Genomic DNA, 16,631 nt, shown 5'->3' with positions numbered 1-16,631 from the left:
TTCGGCCAACTGACAACTCTGACTCTCGCAATGGGAGTTAATATCAACGCTGTTCGCTATTAGGCATGCGCGTACTCCAAAGAAGTTTCCCCCGCGATAATTGTACGCGTGTGTCGCGATTGCAAATATTTCAAGAATATTCAAGTGTCAAAGTTTGACCAATTTATGCAATTTACTCAAATGAGATTCACATTAAAAGAAAATATTTTGCTGATGTAGTTTTTCAGGTGTAACTTTCAAAAAATTTATCGCGCTACTTTTTGTGCCTGCTCGAATATTGTTTGTAACATATGGAATCTATAATAATAGAGCAAATTTAGATTCTATCCAAATATTAATCATTGCGATATTTGAATAAATATGAGTTTAAGATTTCCTTTATAAATTTCACTAATTAACACTTCAGATATAAATTCTATTTCTGTCATTTAAATTGATTAAATACAAACTCACACGGTATCATAGTATTTGCTAATCATTTATCAATTGCGTTAATTTTTTCCATCTAGAAAATATTACTACAATGAGAAATCTTTTTTCAAGTGCAAGTTTCTGGAAAATTGTGTAAAGTTATTTAAAACTATTAGAAAGATATATTTTGGGATGTTATATTTTTATAGTTCTCTCTCTCTCTCTCTCTCTCTTTCTCTGATAACAATTTATAAAAATTTAAACCTGCAAATGTGGAGCATAGGTACATAATATATAAAAAATATCTGTCACGCGGCTTCATTTATAGTAATATATAGCATTATTTATAGAAATAAAATTGTACAATATTCAATAGATAAAATACCTCGCAATATAGATTTATTCGCATATTGTGCGGTTCATATTGTGCGATCCATAAAAAAGCGAATTAAACTGACTAATTAACACGACGAAATTCTTCACGTGGTTTTTGACAATTAGTGCGCGACGCTTGTCCATCATGTGTCAATTGTCAATTCAACCAGTTTTATGAGTATTCCAGGAAGTTCTAATGAATGCTTAATGAAAGCGCACGTGCGTCAATGAAAAAGTACGTTTCCTTCGTCGGAAGCGTTCTTTATATGATTGCTTTTTTTTGCAACGTTGAAAATATTAATCTATCTTTCGCAATTCGCGATCTTTAATAACCGCTATTTACAATCACTTTTCATTTGAATATTTTGACATACCTAAAAAGTTAAAGCAGAAAGCTATAACTTATTTCGAGTATAAAAACTACTTTTTAAAATCTTTATCTAGAGGAACTCGATTTCTTTTCAATATATTTGATAGCAGAATGTTATTACTATGCTTAGAATATATAAAATTGCTGATTGCATCACATTACGAAACGAATCATAAACTCATGATATTTCTAGAAAATACATCAACAGCTGGTTCATATTGTGCGATCCATAAAAAAGCGAATTAAACTGACTAATTGACTTGACCTTGTTTACTCTTGAATTGCTTTATTTGTTCGAACACGACGAAACTCTTCGCGTGGTTTTTGGCAATTAGTGTGCGATGCTTGTCCATCATAATTCAACCAGTTTTACGAGTATGCGTCTAGAAAGTTCTAACGAATGCTTAATGAAAGCGCACGTGCGTTATGAAAAAGCACGTTTCCTTCGTCGGAAGTGTTCTTTATATGATTGCATTTTTTTGCAACGCTGAAAATATTAACCTATCTTTCTGCAAAAGATTATATGATGTTTGCCCCAAACAAAGACAAAAAAAAATGCTGCTTTTCCACTTGCTGAGATTTTAAATTGCTTCATGAAAAGAAGTAAGTTTCCTTCCACGAATGTTTTATCGGAACGGTTTTTTATAATTCTATATTTCGTGTAAAAAAAATTCGTGTAAATTTATTTTCTTAGATTAAAAATTATTTATTAACAATTACTTTTTTATGAAAAAATTCTTATGACACCTTTTGGGACACAATCGAGTATAATATTCTACGTATCAAATTCTGTAATAATTTAAGAATTAATCCTAAAATATTGCAAGTTTTTGCAAACGTTACTTTTGAAATTGACACACGTGTATTAAAGAACTTTCAATCAATTTTATTACACAGCGATGTATTTTAATTTTGAAAATTTCATTGTACAAACATTCAACATAAAATTGATCTCAATTTCAAAACAGCTTAAAATCGTCGACTGTCTCGAATCAACGCCAGCGCTCGTTCGTCTCGCCCTAATCAACAAAACTACGAAATTGAAACTCTCCTTGCCCTCTCGAAAGTCTCGTAGATCTATTCGTAAATCCAGCTGTCAGCGATCGTGCCATTATCGTGAAAAAGAGTCGGAAAATGCTGAACGAAGCGGTCACGATAAATCCTTCAGGTTATATATTGCATCTAGAATAATAATATAGAAATTCGAAAATTGATTTTCTTTATATTTTTACTATTGCATATTTCCAATAACAATATAAGATGGAAATGTCATATTATTATTCAACCCTAGACCATAAGAAGAAATGCTGATGCAGAATTTAAATTTATTTTTTTTGTTTGTACATATATTAACGTGCTCTTTATAACTATATATTATAAAGAAAGTTTAAAAAAAATTTCAATACATTTGATGTTATGTTATTTTTACATTTTTGTTCTTATTATATTTTATGGAAAATTATTTTGAGCAATCTACTAAAAAATAAATATTATTATAAGGTGAAAATAATATCATTTTATAATGTTTTAAAGTTTATAAATAATTAGATTATTGTATATGAAGGTTAGATTATAGAAGTAATGCTGTCATAGAATGATTCAGAGTGCATTCTTCATATTGCACTTATATTGCAGATATATTATCTTTTTAAATAATTCTTTATATATATATATATATATATATATATATATATTTTATTTATTTATTTATTTATTTTACTGTTTATGTTTAAAAGAAAGAGATGACACTTTTACAATTTGATAAAAAGGAGAAAAAGAGCAAAAACATAGAATGCTAAGAAAAATTTTACATCTCAATACTAATTAGTAAATTATGTAATCTATTATGTAATTATATAATTATACTTTTAGAAAAGAAAAACATATTTATTTATATATTCATATTATTATTTTATAGAAAAAGTGGAAGATCGTCCATCATCTAATAGTTCAAGAAAATCTGCAGCATTTAATACTGGAAATAAAACCCACAAGAGTAAAATTCCAACAACCCTGGTTGGGCGAAATGCTATGCAAGTACGTTATTACAATACCTTATCAAATAGTTGCTAAATAGTTTTGTACTTAATAAAGGAAAACTATATACTTTCAGCACTCCATTTGATGGAAACATATTGTAGTCATTAATATTAATTCATTATTAACATTCAATAATAACAAATTAATTTATATTCTTTTCATAATAATTTAATATTTATTAAGTATTCATAATAATAATGTTTTTTAATATTTATTTTTCTTTATTTTACATTATCCATCAAACTAATTATCTTTTTTGCAGGGCGATTCCCTAATGTGTGAAGAGTCTTCTAGTGGTATTAGCTCCAATAATATCTCCGCTCGTCGACCAAGCATGACTTTGAATATGTTGTCTAATAGGAAACCAACGACTGCAATTTCCGCGGAAAAACGACACTTGGAGATCCAATATAGCGCAAAAAAAATGCGATACACTAATTTAAAAAAAACGCTCGCCGAAAAGCAGGTAGAACAAATTTTTATATATTGAGCGAGAAAATCTTTTCGTTCACTTCATATTATTCCAGATTCTTCAATTATTATGAATTCTTGGATAATTTTTTTAATATATCAGATTTTAAGCTTTGATAAAAATCAATATTGTAATAAAGAAGAACAAAATTAAATTTTTTCTTATTCCATTTCCAGAAAATCACGCAGGATTTGTACGATGAGATATCGAATCTACGGGAAAAGATAATCACGGCCGGCGGCAAGGATCCTGGCAAGATCGAAGAGCCAAAGTCATTTCAAGTGGAATGTCTTAAGCAAAGTCCGTCAATCGAGACAAACTTGCATGATTACGGACAATGGGAGCAGATCTGTATGGATGAGTCGACGGTGATGGGAGTGTCGTTGTTGCAAAATCAGCTGGAGGATCTCTGCGACCGCTCTCAAGAGCTTTGTCAACGTGCCCTGGACAGAAGCTCGTCGTTTGTCTCCCTCGTTAAGTCCTGGCTAACAGAATCACGTAAACAGGACGAGATGGGTAAAGTGTCGATTTTAGTGGATTATTCAGAAGCAGAAATGCAGCAGACGAACCTCGTACAGAGCAACGAAGAGCTAAAGACGCAACTGGATGAACTGAAAGCGGCCCAGAAGGACTTTATCACTGAATTTGCAACGAGATCTTCGAACTTGCGCATTGAATATGACAATTATCTCAGTCGCATGAAGAAGGAGCAACAAAATGTCGAGCGCAAGGATTTGCAAGAGCAGCTGAACATCGCTTTGCAGGAACTCAAGGCGGAACGTGACAAGGCGAGTCAAGGCAAAGAAAGGATGCGAATGATAGACTTGCAGATGCAAAAAGCAAAAACGAGAATTCGTGACCTGGAGGTACATGTGACTAACGAGGAGCTAAAGTCGCAGCAATTGCAGAACGGCATGAAGACCTTGGAGGCTCAATTAAAGCAGAAGGATCAGTCAATGGAATTAAGGATGAAGGATATGAACAAGGCAATGAAAAGCAGCGAGGATCTTATAGCGAAGATGGAGAAGCAACGCGACAATTTCGAATCACGGTTATCATCTTAATCAGCCCAAATATTGAGATTCTTCTTAATTCTCGTTATCTTTAAAAAATTTAAAAGTCAACAAATTTAAATAAATAAATAGTTATATATGTAAGGAGAAAATTTTAATAAAAATTTATAATTTCATATAAATATAAATGATGATAAAGATATATATATATATATATATATATATATATATATATATATTTATTATCATTTATATTTATATAGATAGGTAATATAAAATTACTTTATATGTAATAAGAGCACTAAGGGGGAATTCTTTTTCTGATCTATATTTTACCTATTTTTACCTATTTTAGAATGTTAGAACTCAAACAAAGGATGGTTCGCAAGGAAGCTGAAGCAAATGGTACTATTAAGGAATTATCAGAAAAGTTCGAAGCGATCAATGAGGAAATCAATGAAGAAAGAGAAAAGAGGTGAGTAATTAAAGTTCCGCCTTTACCATTAGTTATTAATTTTGTTATATTAATATTATTAAAGAAATATAATAATTATATAATTAATATTACTTTAATGGAATAAAATAATTATATATAATTTACAATTCACATATATATGATTTTATATATAAAATTTTCTTTTTTTCTCTCTTTTTCTCTTGAATAAATTTTTTTATTTACAGTTATATTATAAAAGAAAATTATTAAAAGGAAGAGATTAAAATTTCAATTAAATTCATTATAGACAGCAAGCCGAGAATGCTCTAACAGAAATCGAAGAACGTTGCAAACATCTCGAAGAGAAGAGTCAGTTGCTCTGCGACCTCGCGAGTGAAAAAAGCAATAATTTAGTTGTGACAGGTAAATAAGTTTAGATTTACTTCAATATCGCTTTGCTAGTTTTATATTGACCCATTCAAATGATATAAATGTGGATATAATATTTATTTGTCCTTATGATTATATTTTAGATAACAATCACACGGAGAACGAAATTTGTCTGTACAATGATTTGACAGCTGCCCGAGCCCAGTTGGAACAGCAAAGGGAAAAGATCGAGCAACTAGAGAGGGAAAAGCAAGAGATTGTCACCGTGATGTATCAGGCAGCCGTTAGTTTGCACTACTTTCGAGACTTCTACTCATATAAGAGCTAAAAACCGTTCGATTGCTTTCGATTGCTCGTTAGACTGTCTTTATTTTCATCTCTGCTAAATCTCAATCCTCGAAATTAATTCCAATTATTTGTTCTTTTTATTCGTCCACAGAGTGATAACGAAGACGAGACGAAAGATAAACTAGCTGCCGAACTCATAGCCAAGACCAATGATCTCCAGAATCTGATGTTAGAACATGCTCAGCTGCAAAATATCGCCAGATTCACGTAAGCTTTAGCTATTAAAACATTATTCCGTTAATTTATAACAGATATATATATATATATATATATATATATATATATATATAATTGCAAAGTAATTAATTTTTTTCATCTTATATGATACAGAAATTAGCTTGTTCTTATGATATGTGACAATCTTTTATATTTGTAGATTTTATTTACTTATATAACTATAATGTTTGTTGAGTTTGTCAGGTCAGATTCTCAATCTCGGTTATGAATGTGCAGGCAAGAAAGAAATGAAATGCTAGAGAATCAATTAGCCGAAGTTCAGCGTCATCTTTACGCAAAGTCGAAGGAGGGTGGCAAAACGGGATTCGACACGATCGAGCTTCAGCAGCAGATCAGCGATTTGCGAAATAGTTTAGCCGAGGCTATGCAACAGAATCAAGAACTGGAAACCACTCTGACTCAGAAACAGCTGGAGCTGGAACAACGCGATCGGGTGATGCGGGAGCAAAGCAAATTCCTCAAAGCCAGGGATGAGTTGTTGAGTCTTCTTAAGGGAAAGCAAACGAACGCGAATAATCTTGTCAACGAAAATTATGAAGATATTGATGAAGTAATATCACATGGGCATATCTATAATTTTATCATTTTTTTTTCAAATACTTTAAGAAAAATTCTTTTAAGCCATATTTAGAGATTATAAAAGTTTTAAATATATTAATATTAATATTTCTTAATTTATATTTTATAGGTCTCTCTGATCACGTTTTCTGATTTGGCGCATTGATCACATTTTTCGGAACTTAATTACATCGACAACTTTTTTTCTAGATCAATAAACAGATTGCTGCGAAGACTGAAGCAATTCAAGAACTATATACCACGTTGGAAAGTAAGCAGATGCAAGTGATGCGACTGGAGAAGTTGGTCAAGCTATTGGAGGATCAGCAGGATCGAGCGCAGGCACAACGCACGCGGTTGGAGCATCGCATCGCTCAACTAGAAGTGAGCTTACGAGAGAAGAATAATAACAATCGGTATGTCATAAGAAAATACTCGGATGCTAAATCTCGGCCAAACTCCATCGACAATAAACTGCCACGCACTTTTTCTTGCGAGTCGAAGCGAACATTACTGAAAGCATCTCTACCAATGTTTCATCTTATCGATTCATGTTCATGCAAAAGATCAAAACCATATTATCCGTATCATACTTCATCTATAAAAAATCCGTTTCCTTCGCCGAAAGAATTTTATCTTGATAATTGGTGCCATGTTTCTTCCGATAAGGAAGAGACTTTCGTTTGTGAGCAATGTCAACGCAATGAAATTAATGAGAAATATAAACGTGATGTTATAATCCATCCTGTCAAAGATCATCAAGTTCCCATTCAGAAATCCCTCTATGGTTGGCTGATGGATTCCTCGGCTCTAGAAGCCTTTGGCGAACCTACGATTGGCTTAAATAGGTTTCATAATAGGCGTAACTCATTCGAAAAAGACACAAATTGCCTTTTCAAGATTATTGATCCTCTTATAAATCGCAATAGTGAAAAGAGCCGTAACAGAAGGTCATGTCATCATCGTGAACAATATTGTCGTCGATATAGTCGTTTCCCAAAACAATTTCTTCATACATCTTGTTAAGATTGTAATCGAATTATTTGCATGACATAGTGTTATAATTTATCATAATTCGTGCAATATAAATTTTTGATGGATATCTATATTGATCAAATAATTATTTAAACAGTCTATGTCTGCAACAATTGCATTGTATGTGAGTGTGATTTGAATTGAATGTTTCTCAGATATTACATATAATTATAATGACTGAAATGATAATGATATGCATTAGTAACTTTTACTTTTAGAATTTTGAAAATTTTATTATTATTTGCATTTTAACAATTAATTCTTATATTTATTAATCTAATAAATTATATTAATATCAAACTTGCAAATTACCATTGTTTCTAATAAATTAATCGTTATTATAGAAGAAAAATAAATTTTAGACATCTTAACTTTTAGACATATTAATGCACTCAAGATAGATATTTTTTTATGTGAATTCATTACACATATCATGCACATACATACGCACGCACACAAAGACTTTATTCATTATAATAAAATTTGTAAAATTCTTGGAATTTTTTGTCATCTTGAGTGTGTTAATATGGTCTGTTTTAGTAGGCTAGGTACTCTTTACATTGTACGTTTATATAACTTGATAACAGAGTTTCTTATAGAGTGCCTAGCCTTGTAATAGACTGAAACAGTCAATGCTTTCATATATTTCTGATAATCTAATCTTTTATGTTTTAGGACTAAAACCTTTGGCATCCTATAAGAAACTCTGTAATCGTCGACAAATTCTATAAGTATCAATCTACAAGTCATATTAGATTTAACAAATTATTTACATTAGACATGCTTACATGTCTAATGGATATACAATGAGGTACTTAAAATTATATATGAATTTAAAATTTTATATAATTACATACATTTTGTTGTAATTATTATATTTTTGAACATATTTATAAATATTCTGTTTGTAAATTTCGTTTATTTTATATAATAATATTTATTTTGTTGAATAAAAATATATACATGAGAAAAATATATATTGCTCTCTATATTCTTTTTAGTCACTATCGCTACTATCTGAATATGCACCTAATAATGATAAACTATTACTTACAGTAGTCGATTTAGAGGCTATATTTGTTGTATCTGAGGTATTCATCATGTTAGGGATTTCATCCAATTGTGAATCAGTAAGAACAATGTTTTCAGATGCTTTTTTATTGTGTGTTGCCTTTGCATTTACCTTTATATTAATATTTTTCTTGACTAAATTCTTCTTGTTAGATGAGAATCCTGTATTTTCTGACCACAATGATACTTTTGTTGATTTCGAGAAATGTTCAGAATCTTCCTACAAATAACAAATAATTATAATCATCAATTTTAATATACATTTTATTCATCAGTTCTTTTTGGAAATGAAAAAAAAATTTATTAGATTGTAAGATTAACTTACTTTTTCTTTATCACTTGTTTCTTCTGTTTTAAACATTTTTCTAACAGGTTCATCTTTTTCTTCTTCTTCCTTTACTTCTTCAACTTTCTCTTCCACAACAGTCCCAGTTAATTGTCTTTTACCAAATATAGATTTAATATATTGCTCATCTAATTCTTCTTGTTCTTTTTCTGTTCTCTGTCTAGCAGTATCTGTATCGTATTGTTGTAACATTTGATCATAATCTATAGTCTGTTGTCTACGATTTAAATCTTTCAACTCTTCCAAAGATTCTAACAGTTCTAATTCCTGTTTAGACTGGAGCGTTCTCTTTTCCAAAAGCTTCATTGGATTAGTTGCCTCCTCCTCTTTCTCCTCATCCTCCTCTCTTTGCGCTTGCTCCTCAGCCAGTTTCAATGCCATGAAGTTTCTCGTGGCACCTGCCTCGATCTCATAATCTGTGTTCTTAGGATCTGTTTTGAAGGATATCTCTTGCAGACAGCGAGTACACTTAATATAGAACCTGTAGATGCGTATGCCCAGATAATCGTCCCCTTCGACGTCCTCTTTACGCGCATTAAATTTCTTGCCCTTATAGATATATTCGCCGCATGTTTTGCATCGCATATTAAACGGAGCCATTAAACGCACAGTGTATTGACGATTTCTCGCCAATTTCATGCGCGGAATCTTCGACGGATCAAAATCTGGTGGGTAGTATTTCTAAAAATATAAAAAATATGAAAAGATAAATTAACTGAAACACACAATAATTATTCGTTTTAAATTTCGTACTTACATTTAAAACTTTGCGCTCCGACATTTTGCGGCTTTAAATCGTAAATTATATATACACGATTAAATTTTAAACCTATACAGTCTCTTAAATTAATTTGTACAACGAAAGTCACAAATTCGAAAACTTAGGTTATATTAGCGCCGTTAAGGTTATGAGTTCATTCGAAAGTCCCACCGGTGGATTAAAATAGCGTTTAATGGACAGACTGGGAGCAAAAATTTCTTTGTTGTGATTGGTCAATTAAATGGCCCATTAAAGGGTCTGTTCGATGTAGCTCACTGCAACAGTGCAGCTACAACGAACAGACTCAAAGTCGTAATCACACTACGTTGCGAATGAAATTGACCAATCAGAATAAAGCAATTTACCGGCCGACTACTTTGATTGGCCAATTCCGAAACGGGTTTTTTCTCGCGCACGTGCATTGTATGTAATCTTGAAATACCAAATTCGTAAAGGTGCAATTTCATTGACGCTAGAAACCAGCGGCAAATTAAAATCACTAGACTTTCTCTAGATATGGCGTCAATAAAATAAAGTTCAAACAGTTTCAACTTTTTCAGTGTGTAAGGCCTTTTCATTGACGCTACTTTTTAGCGTCAATGAAATTGCACCTTAACAGTTGGCAGCCCTACGAGATAGGCTGTGCAGCACTGCGCGTATATAAAATAAATTTGAAATCGCTCCTAACCATCTTCACGCGATCGACTTTATTTGAATTGCACGGCATCGCATCGAATTATGATGCGGCGCCGATTTGTTCGAACGTAATTCGGGACATCGCGATGCTGTATAAGCGTCGAATGAGCACGAATTGTCACGCAAATATGATAAATCACATCTACTCACCGTTCACCGGCTGTTCCACAGGCCGCTCCACTCGCTCGCCTCGGGACGTCCCATTCCGATCTTGATGCACACGATATCATCAACGCGAACGCGCGACACTTTATTCGGCACTCCCGATATTCGCTCGCATCCGATAATCATCATCAAGGGCGCAAATAACGCGACGCGACTTCGTTCCATCTTCGCGATCGCGTTATCACTGAACTGTGAAAAATAGCTGTCGCGCACTTTCACCGACATATTATGAAAGTCGCGCGATCATCCTTGGACACTTTCGACGCTCTTTCACTCGCGATATTCGTTTAAAAACGGTTAAAAGACACGAAAAATGCGGACGTACGACGATCCGTGTAACTGCGTATGACTCCGATTCACCTATGACGCGTATGACGTAGCAGTGACGCGTATGACGTAGCGACACGCGCTAACATGGCGGCCGAACCAGTGCGCAGAAACGAATGCGCACTGGTTCGGCCGCCATGTTAGCGCGTGTCGCTACGTCATACGCGTCACTGCTACGTCATACGCGTCATAGGTGAATCGGAGTCATACGCAGTTACACGGATCGTCGTACGTCCGCATTTTTTGTGTCTTTTAACCGTTTTTAAACGAATATCGCGAGTGAAAGAGCGTCGAAAGTGTCCAAGGATGATCGCGCGACTTTCATAATATGTCGGTGAAAGTGCGCGACAGCTATTTTTCACAGTTCAGTGATAACGCGATCGCGAAGATGGAACGAAGTCGCGTCGCGTTATTTGCGCCCTTGATGATGATTATCGGATGCGAGCGAATATCGGGAGTGCCGAATAAAGTGTCGCGCGTTCGCGTTGATGATATCGTGTGCATCAAGATCGGAATGGGACGTCCCGAGGCGAGCGGCCTGTGGAACAGCCGGTGAACGGTGAGCAGATGTGATTTATCATATTTGCGTGACAATTCATGCTCATTCGACGCTTATACAGCATCGCGATGTCCCGAATTACGTTCGAACAAATCGGCGCCGCATCATAATTCGATGCGATGCCGTGCAATTCAAATAAAGTCGATCGCGTGAAGATGGTTAGGCTAGAAGCGATTTCAAATTTATTTTATATACGCGCAGTGCTGCACAGCCTATCTCGTAGGGCTGCCAACTGTTAAGGTGCAATTTCATTGACGCTAAAAAGTAGCGTCAATGAAAAGGCCGCTTAAAGATGCGGCCTCATTGACGCTAAAAAGTAGCGTCAACCATTGGTTGAACAATGAAGCAACTATACTTACCTCTTTGTTCAACTAATGGTTGACGCTACTTTTTAGCGTCAATGAGGCCGCACCTTAAGAGAAAAGTTCAATTTTTAAGACAAGTATTGTCTGATTTTTCTTGATAGTCAAATATTAAAAGAAATATAAAAAAAAGAATACATTTTCTATCTGTCCTCAAAAATACTCTATAATTTGCTGTTGATTTTCCTCTTTTAGATCTGCGTTTGATTTATGCCTTAATTTAAAAAAATTTCTGGCGAAACCGGAAATCATGTGTATAATGTCGAGCCGCTAAGTTTCCGGTTCGTATACGTTCTTCTCTCCTCTCTTCGCACGTTTCGCTCGAACGATTCGCGTTAGCTGATAAGGATTTGGTGTATTGATACACGGTAAAAGATTTATAGCATTTATATACAGAAATAATGGCTGGGACAATAAGGAGTCTTACGAGAATCAACGCAAAGGTTGCCAGCAATATCGTTCTGAGACAAGGCTTCCTAAATTGTACGTAACTTCAGCTTAACCTCGCGTTGCATTATCCTTTTGATTTATTTTTATCATCGATTTATAAAGCATTCTATGCGACATTAATATTTGAATATTACTTATATTATACTTTAGAAAACATACTTCAAAATATCTCCAATATTAACTTTTAATTAATATTCCATTATTTGTATTACATCATATTATACTTACAATAATTGATAAAGGAGATTAAATAAATTATACATATTTTAAAAATGTATTATTATTATTATAATATTAAATGTGTTATATATATATATATATATATATATATATATATGAAAAGAAAATTAAAAAAAAATTTTTAATATTTTTTATAGATATTTCTATTTTAAATGCATGCTTCATACAAGATATTGAAATGTATATTGGACAAAATTTACAAAATAATCAAAGTTTAGAACAAAATGAACAAATTTTAAAAATTTCTTTTAATTCGTTTTCATATTCATTAATTATGATTTTTGTATATTTTGTATCAATATTTTATATAATATTTCTTTTGAAGAAAGATTATATAAAATATCTTTTTTATTTTGCAGCTTGTAGATTCATATATTCTGAAAAAAGTTTAGGTCTACATGGTTATGAAAATGCACGATTAAACTTTCGCAATCAGTTTTTAAATGTCGAGAATGCATTCCGTACTAAAATACAGGAGATCTGTAACACAGAAGGTCAGATTTTCACAGAAGACCTGAAGTCTATGTTGCATTTAGTACAGAAAACACCTGAAGATATTGAATTGCTTGTCAAGATGATAACAAAGTTTAACAGTCAAAATAAAGAACTGAGATTTGGTACTTTCATCTTTGGTCCTGTAGTAATGCGGACCTTTTATTATCTTGATGAACCAGATCTTGCACTTACTGCTTTCAAAGATCCTAAGTTTGAGAATTTCTTTGATCAGCTGATTAGCTACCAGATTCTCTTATCTCTGCTATATAAGCATGAGAAATATTTAGAAATGAGAGATGTGTATGATATAATTAAAACTAAAAACCTAGATTCTGGTGGATATCCAAGGAATTCTTTGATATTAGTTATGGCTGCTTGTTATAAAGAGGTAACATTTCTTGTAAAAGCAATTAAATTTCATTACAGTCTATTTTACATTATCATATTTAATACTTTCAGAATACACCAGAATCATTGGAATATTCTCTAAAGGTCTGGAGAGAAATAAATGATAAAGGATTTACATTTATGCGTAGAGCCAGTACATTTTTAACAGCTTTAGCCATTAACCAAAATTCATCGCACATAGCTGTAGAAATTTTAACTACGATAAAAGAATCTCGATATATTGATGTAAGATGCTTAAAAGTTTTGGCATATGCAGACTTGAAGAGATTCACTGAAATAGTGCCTCTCTTTAGAAAATCGCTAGAAGTTGATAGGCCAAATATTCAGAAAGAAAGTTACTTCACAGATGTGGTATGTATCTACTTAAATATAACTTATTTAAGCAATAACAAATGTGTACTATTTTTATGTATATTTTAAGATCGAAAAATTGGAGAAGGCTATGGCAAAGGAGAATATTCCTGAAGATTTTGAGCTTTATAAGTTGATTGGACTGTTGAAGAGCAACAATCATATCTTGCTTGATGTAAGTTTTACTAAGATAATAACTTTGATAGATAATTATTATTAATTTATTGCATGTAATTCTTTATAATTTTATAAGGTGAATTTTTTTATATATTATAAAGGATTTGTTACATATACATGTTTAAATCTAGTAGAGTTAAACATAGTTCAATATTGTGAGATTGTGATGAAAGGGGTTAAAAAAATGTAAGAGGGTAAATGTAACTATATTATTTTATAGATATTTCTATTTTAAATGCGTTTCATACAAGATATTGAAATGTATATTGGAACAAAATTTAAAACAAAATGAACAAATTTTTAAAATTTCTTTTAATTCGCTTTCATACTCATTAATTATGATTTTTGTATGTTTTATATCAATATTTTATATAACATTTCTTTTGAAGAAAGATTATATATTAGATTCTATATTTTTTTTTACAGTCGACCTTGGAAGAACATATCATTTCTGAAATAATTAATCGATATTTTATAAAGTGGATTTTTTTACATATTATAAAGGATTTGTCACATACATGTTTAATCAAGCTGATAGATATTAAATATTGTTCAGTACGGAATGTGAAATGTTTTTTGTTTTTTTTTTATTGTGGTATTTAACGTGCTCAACCGATCTAGTCTTCAACGGGTTTTTGACATCTGTTCATAAAACCAGTATTTCTTCATCATTTTTGTCATCTACTAAATCTTTTCTTTTGAATAATTTTACCTATTTCTTTGAGGAAGGTCCACATATCTCTTAAGGGTTTCAAATTAATTTCCTTAAGTCATTTATCTCTATTATAATGGAACTACTGTTTTTTTCTAACTCCTAATAAAACTTATTTCTAAATTCATCATACTTAACACAAATAAAAGCAATATGATGAATATCCATTATATCTCTGCTTCACAATTTGGATACGCATCTTGGACTATATATTCTTTCCTTGCTAATGACTCATTTAAATTATAGTGATTAGCTCTTAGTCTATTAATCATTGTGATCAATCTTCTTGAACCAGGCTTTACAACTATCCTTATTGTAAAAAATGTTAAAATATTTTAAGCTCTTGTAAGTACTCTCCCTTTCTAGTTTCTCTCTAGTTTTATTATACATTTGCTTTTTAAAAATAACTTTCCAGTCGTTCATCGGAATCTTAATTCTATCGTCAGTGTCTTCATCTGTCGCTTCTTTAGCTAGCATATCCACAAGTTCATTTTCTTGAATTCCTGAGTGACTTGGTATCCACTCTATAATAATCTTATTTTCAAACTATTAGTCTCATTTTTTCCTTTGATAAATTAAAAACTCTCTTATTCTAGTAGTATATTTACATTGATATACATTCATTGGAATTATTCATTAGCACTTTACAAGAACTTAATGAATCTGTAAGCATCACAACATTAGGCTTAAATTATTATTCTAAATAAATCCTAGATCCTTTTCAATAGTGATTATCTCTGCACTAAATATGAAACATTTATTATTTATACTTAACTTATACGCTACATCACTATCTTCTATTGCTATTCTTATGCTTACGCTTCTTTTGTCATTCTGTTTTGATCCATCTGTATAAATAACTTTGTAGTCTTCTCTAAGATTACATTTATTTTTATAATTTAGAAGTAGCTCATAATTGCTGTTCAAGTTTTCTTCTCTTTCCTATATCTAAGTCTCTATTTTTTTATTGGCCAATAATTTTACTTCATTTCTGAATTTTTTTACATCTCTCCAAGTTTTCATGAAAATACTTAATCCATCTCCGGGATTATTCAGTCTGTCTATACTTTCCATACTTTCTAATCTATTCATCATTCCTATCATATCTTTAGTATATGTAAAATATTTTTAGCCAATAATTCTGCCATATCCTCTAATCTCATTAGTTTAGATTCTGCAATAGTCACATTTGTCGGAGTGCTATTTCTATATCCTACTGCAATTCGTACTTCTTTATGCTACAATTTTTCGATTTTATTTCTTTCTCTAAGAAAGATTCTCGGAAAGAATACAAACAAACTATAATCTATTTTGAATTTGATAAAACTTTTATAGATTATAATTGCCATATTTACTTCTAAGAATTTCTGCTTAAAAATTTAAGTATATTAATTGCCTTAACTTTGTCTTTTACTTAATAATAACTATTTTGTGATGAAAGGGATTAAATATAACTATATTCTCTTTTTACAGTTGACTTTGGAAGAGCATCTCGTTTCTGAAATAACTGTCGATCCATTAAAGCGTGTTCAACGACGATTCAACAAAAATCAATTTCAATCTAATCCTCCGCGATCATTTTCACAAAATAGATCAGTAATGCGAGATCTTTTGTAAATCCAAAGTTGTAGAATGTATTTCATAACCCAATAATTATTAGTTTGGGTAAATTTAAGATTATAATAATTATGAATAAATAAATGATCTATATCGATTGATGATCTAAATCGCAATTGTTCTTAGTAAATACAATTTATTTAATAAAAACAATTTGATCATACATACAATCATCGATCATATATAGATTAAAATAGAAATCAAACTTAA

General features: G+C 31.7%; 3 protein-coding genes across 3 annotated transcripts; 2 read left to right on the top strand and 1 right to left on the bottom strand.

Annotated features, from left to right (window-relative positions):
- The first annotated feature begins 2,169 nt into the window (after positions 1–2,169).
- LOC105257480 (cingulin-like protein 1) lies at positions 2,170–8,523 on the top strand. Its single transcript, XM_025413589.1, has 11 exons — positions 2,170–2,324; positions 3,075–3,193; positions 3,459–3,662; positions 3,845–4,719; positions 5,037–5,156; positions 5,425–5,540; positions 5,651–5,790; positions 5,947–6,062; positions 6,309–6,642; positions 6,861–7,066; positions 8,361–8,523. The coding sequence occupies exons 1-11, from the start codon at positions 2,291–2,293 to the stop codon at positions 8,383–8,385; spliced, it is 2,289 nt and encodes a 762-aa protein (XP_025269374.1). The 5' UTR covers positions 2,170–2,290; the 3' UTR covers positions 8,386–8,523.
- A 120-nt stretch (positions 8,524–8,643) lies between these two features.
- On the bottom strand, positions 8,644–10,064 carry LOC105257476 (coiled-coil domain-containing protein 94). Its single transcript, XM_011268116.3, has 3 exons — positions 9,860–10,064; positions 9,082–9,783; positions 8,644–8,976 (listed from the first exon to the last, which is right to left on the bottom strand). The coding sequence occupies exons 1-3, from the start codon at positions 9,881–9,883 to the stop codon at positions 8,683–8,685; spliced, it is 1,020 nt and encodes a 339-aa protein (XP_011266418.1). The 5' UTR covers positions 9,884–10,064; the 3' UTR covers positions 8,644–8,682.
- A 2,161-nt stretch (positions 10,065–12,225) lies between these two features.
- On the top strand, positions 12,226–16,531 carry LOC105257475 (pentatricopeptide repeat-containing protein 2, mitochondrial). The gene is made up of 5 exons (XM_011268115.3): positions 12,226–12,454; positions 13,021–13,544; positions 13,616–13,915; positions 13,986–14,090; positions 16,278–16,531. Exons 1-5 carry the CDS (start codon positions 12,373–12,375, stop codon positions 16,419–16,421), a joined length of 1,155 nt encoding a protein of 384 aa, XP_011266417.1. The 5' UTR covers positions 12,226–12,372; the 3' UTR covers positions 16,422–16,531.
- The last annotated feature ends 100 nt before the right edge of the window (positions 16,532–16,631 follow it).

This window comes from Camponotus floridanus, unplaced genomic scaffold (genome assembly GCF_003227725.1).
Source record: "Camponotus floridanus strain SB8 unplaced genomic scaffold, Cflo_v7.5 scaffold69, whole genome shotgun sequence".
NCBI lineage: Eukaryota > Metazoa > Arthropoda > Insecta > Hymenoptera > Formicidae > Camponotus > Camponotus floridanus.
Note: the sequence above shows the minus strand (reverse complement) of the source record. Positions and strands in the feature narration are given on the sequence as shown.

Excerpts from the sequence above, each read along its gene's own strand:
- LOC105257475 (XM_011268115.3), top strand. The coding sequence starts at position 12,373 with ATGGCTGGGACAATAAGGAGTCTTACGAGAATCAACGCAAAGGTTGCC. Across the intron at positions 12,455-13,020 it reads GAGACAAGGCTTCCTAAATT|CTTGTAGATTCATATATTCT; the intron begins GTACGTAACTTC and ends TTTATTTTGCAG. Across the intron at positions 14,091-16,277 it reads ACAATCATATCTTGCTTGAT|TTGACTTTGGAAGAGCATCT; the intron begins GTAAGTTTTACT and ends CTCTTTTTACAG.
- LOC105257476 (XM_011268116.3), bottom strand. The coding sequence starts at position 9,883 with ATGTCGGAGCGCAAAGTTTTAAAT. Across the intron at positions 9,784-9,859 it reads CGGAGCGCAAAGTTTTAAAT|AAATACTACCCACCAGATTT; the intron begins GTAAGTACGAAA and ends TTATATTTTTAG. Across the intron at positions 8,977-9,081 it reads AAACAAGTGATAAAGAAAAA|GAAGATTCTGAACATTTCTC; the intron begins GTAAGTTAATCT and ends TGTTATTTGTAG.
- LOC105257480 (XM_025413589.1), top strand. The coding sequence starts at position 2,291 with ATGCTGAACGAAGCGGTCACGATAAATCCTTCAG. Across the intron at positions 5,541-5,650 it reads CAATAATTTAGTTGTGACAG|ATAACAATCACACGGAGAAC; the intron begins GTAAATAAGTTT and ends ATTATATTTTAG. Across the intron at positions 6,063-6,308 it reads CAAAATATCGCCAGATTCAC|GCAAGAAAGAAATGAAATGC; the intron begins GTAAGCTTTAGC and ends ATGAATGTGCAG.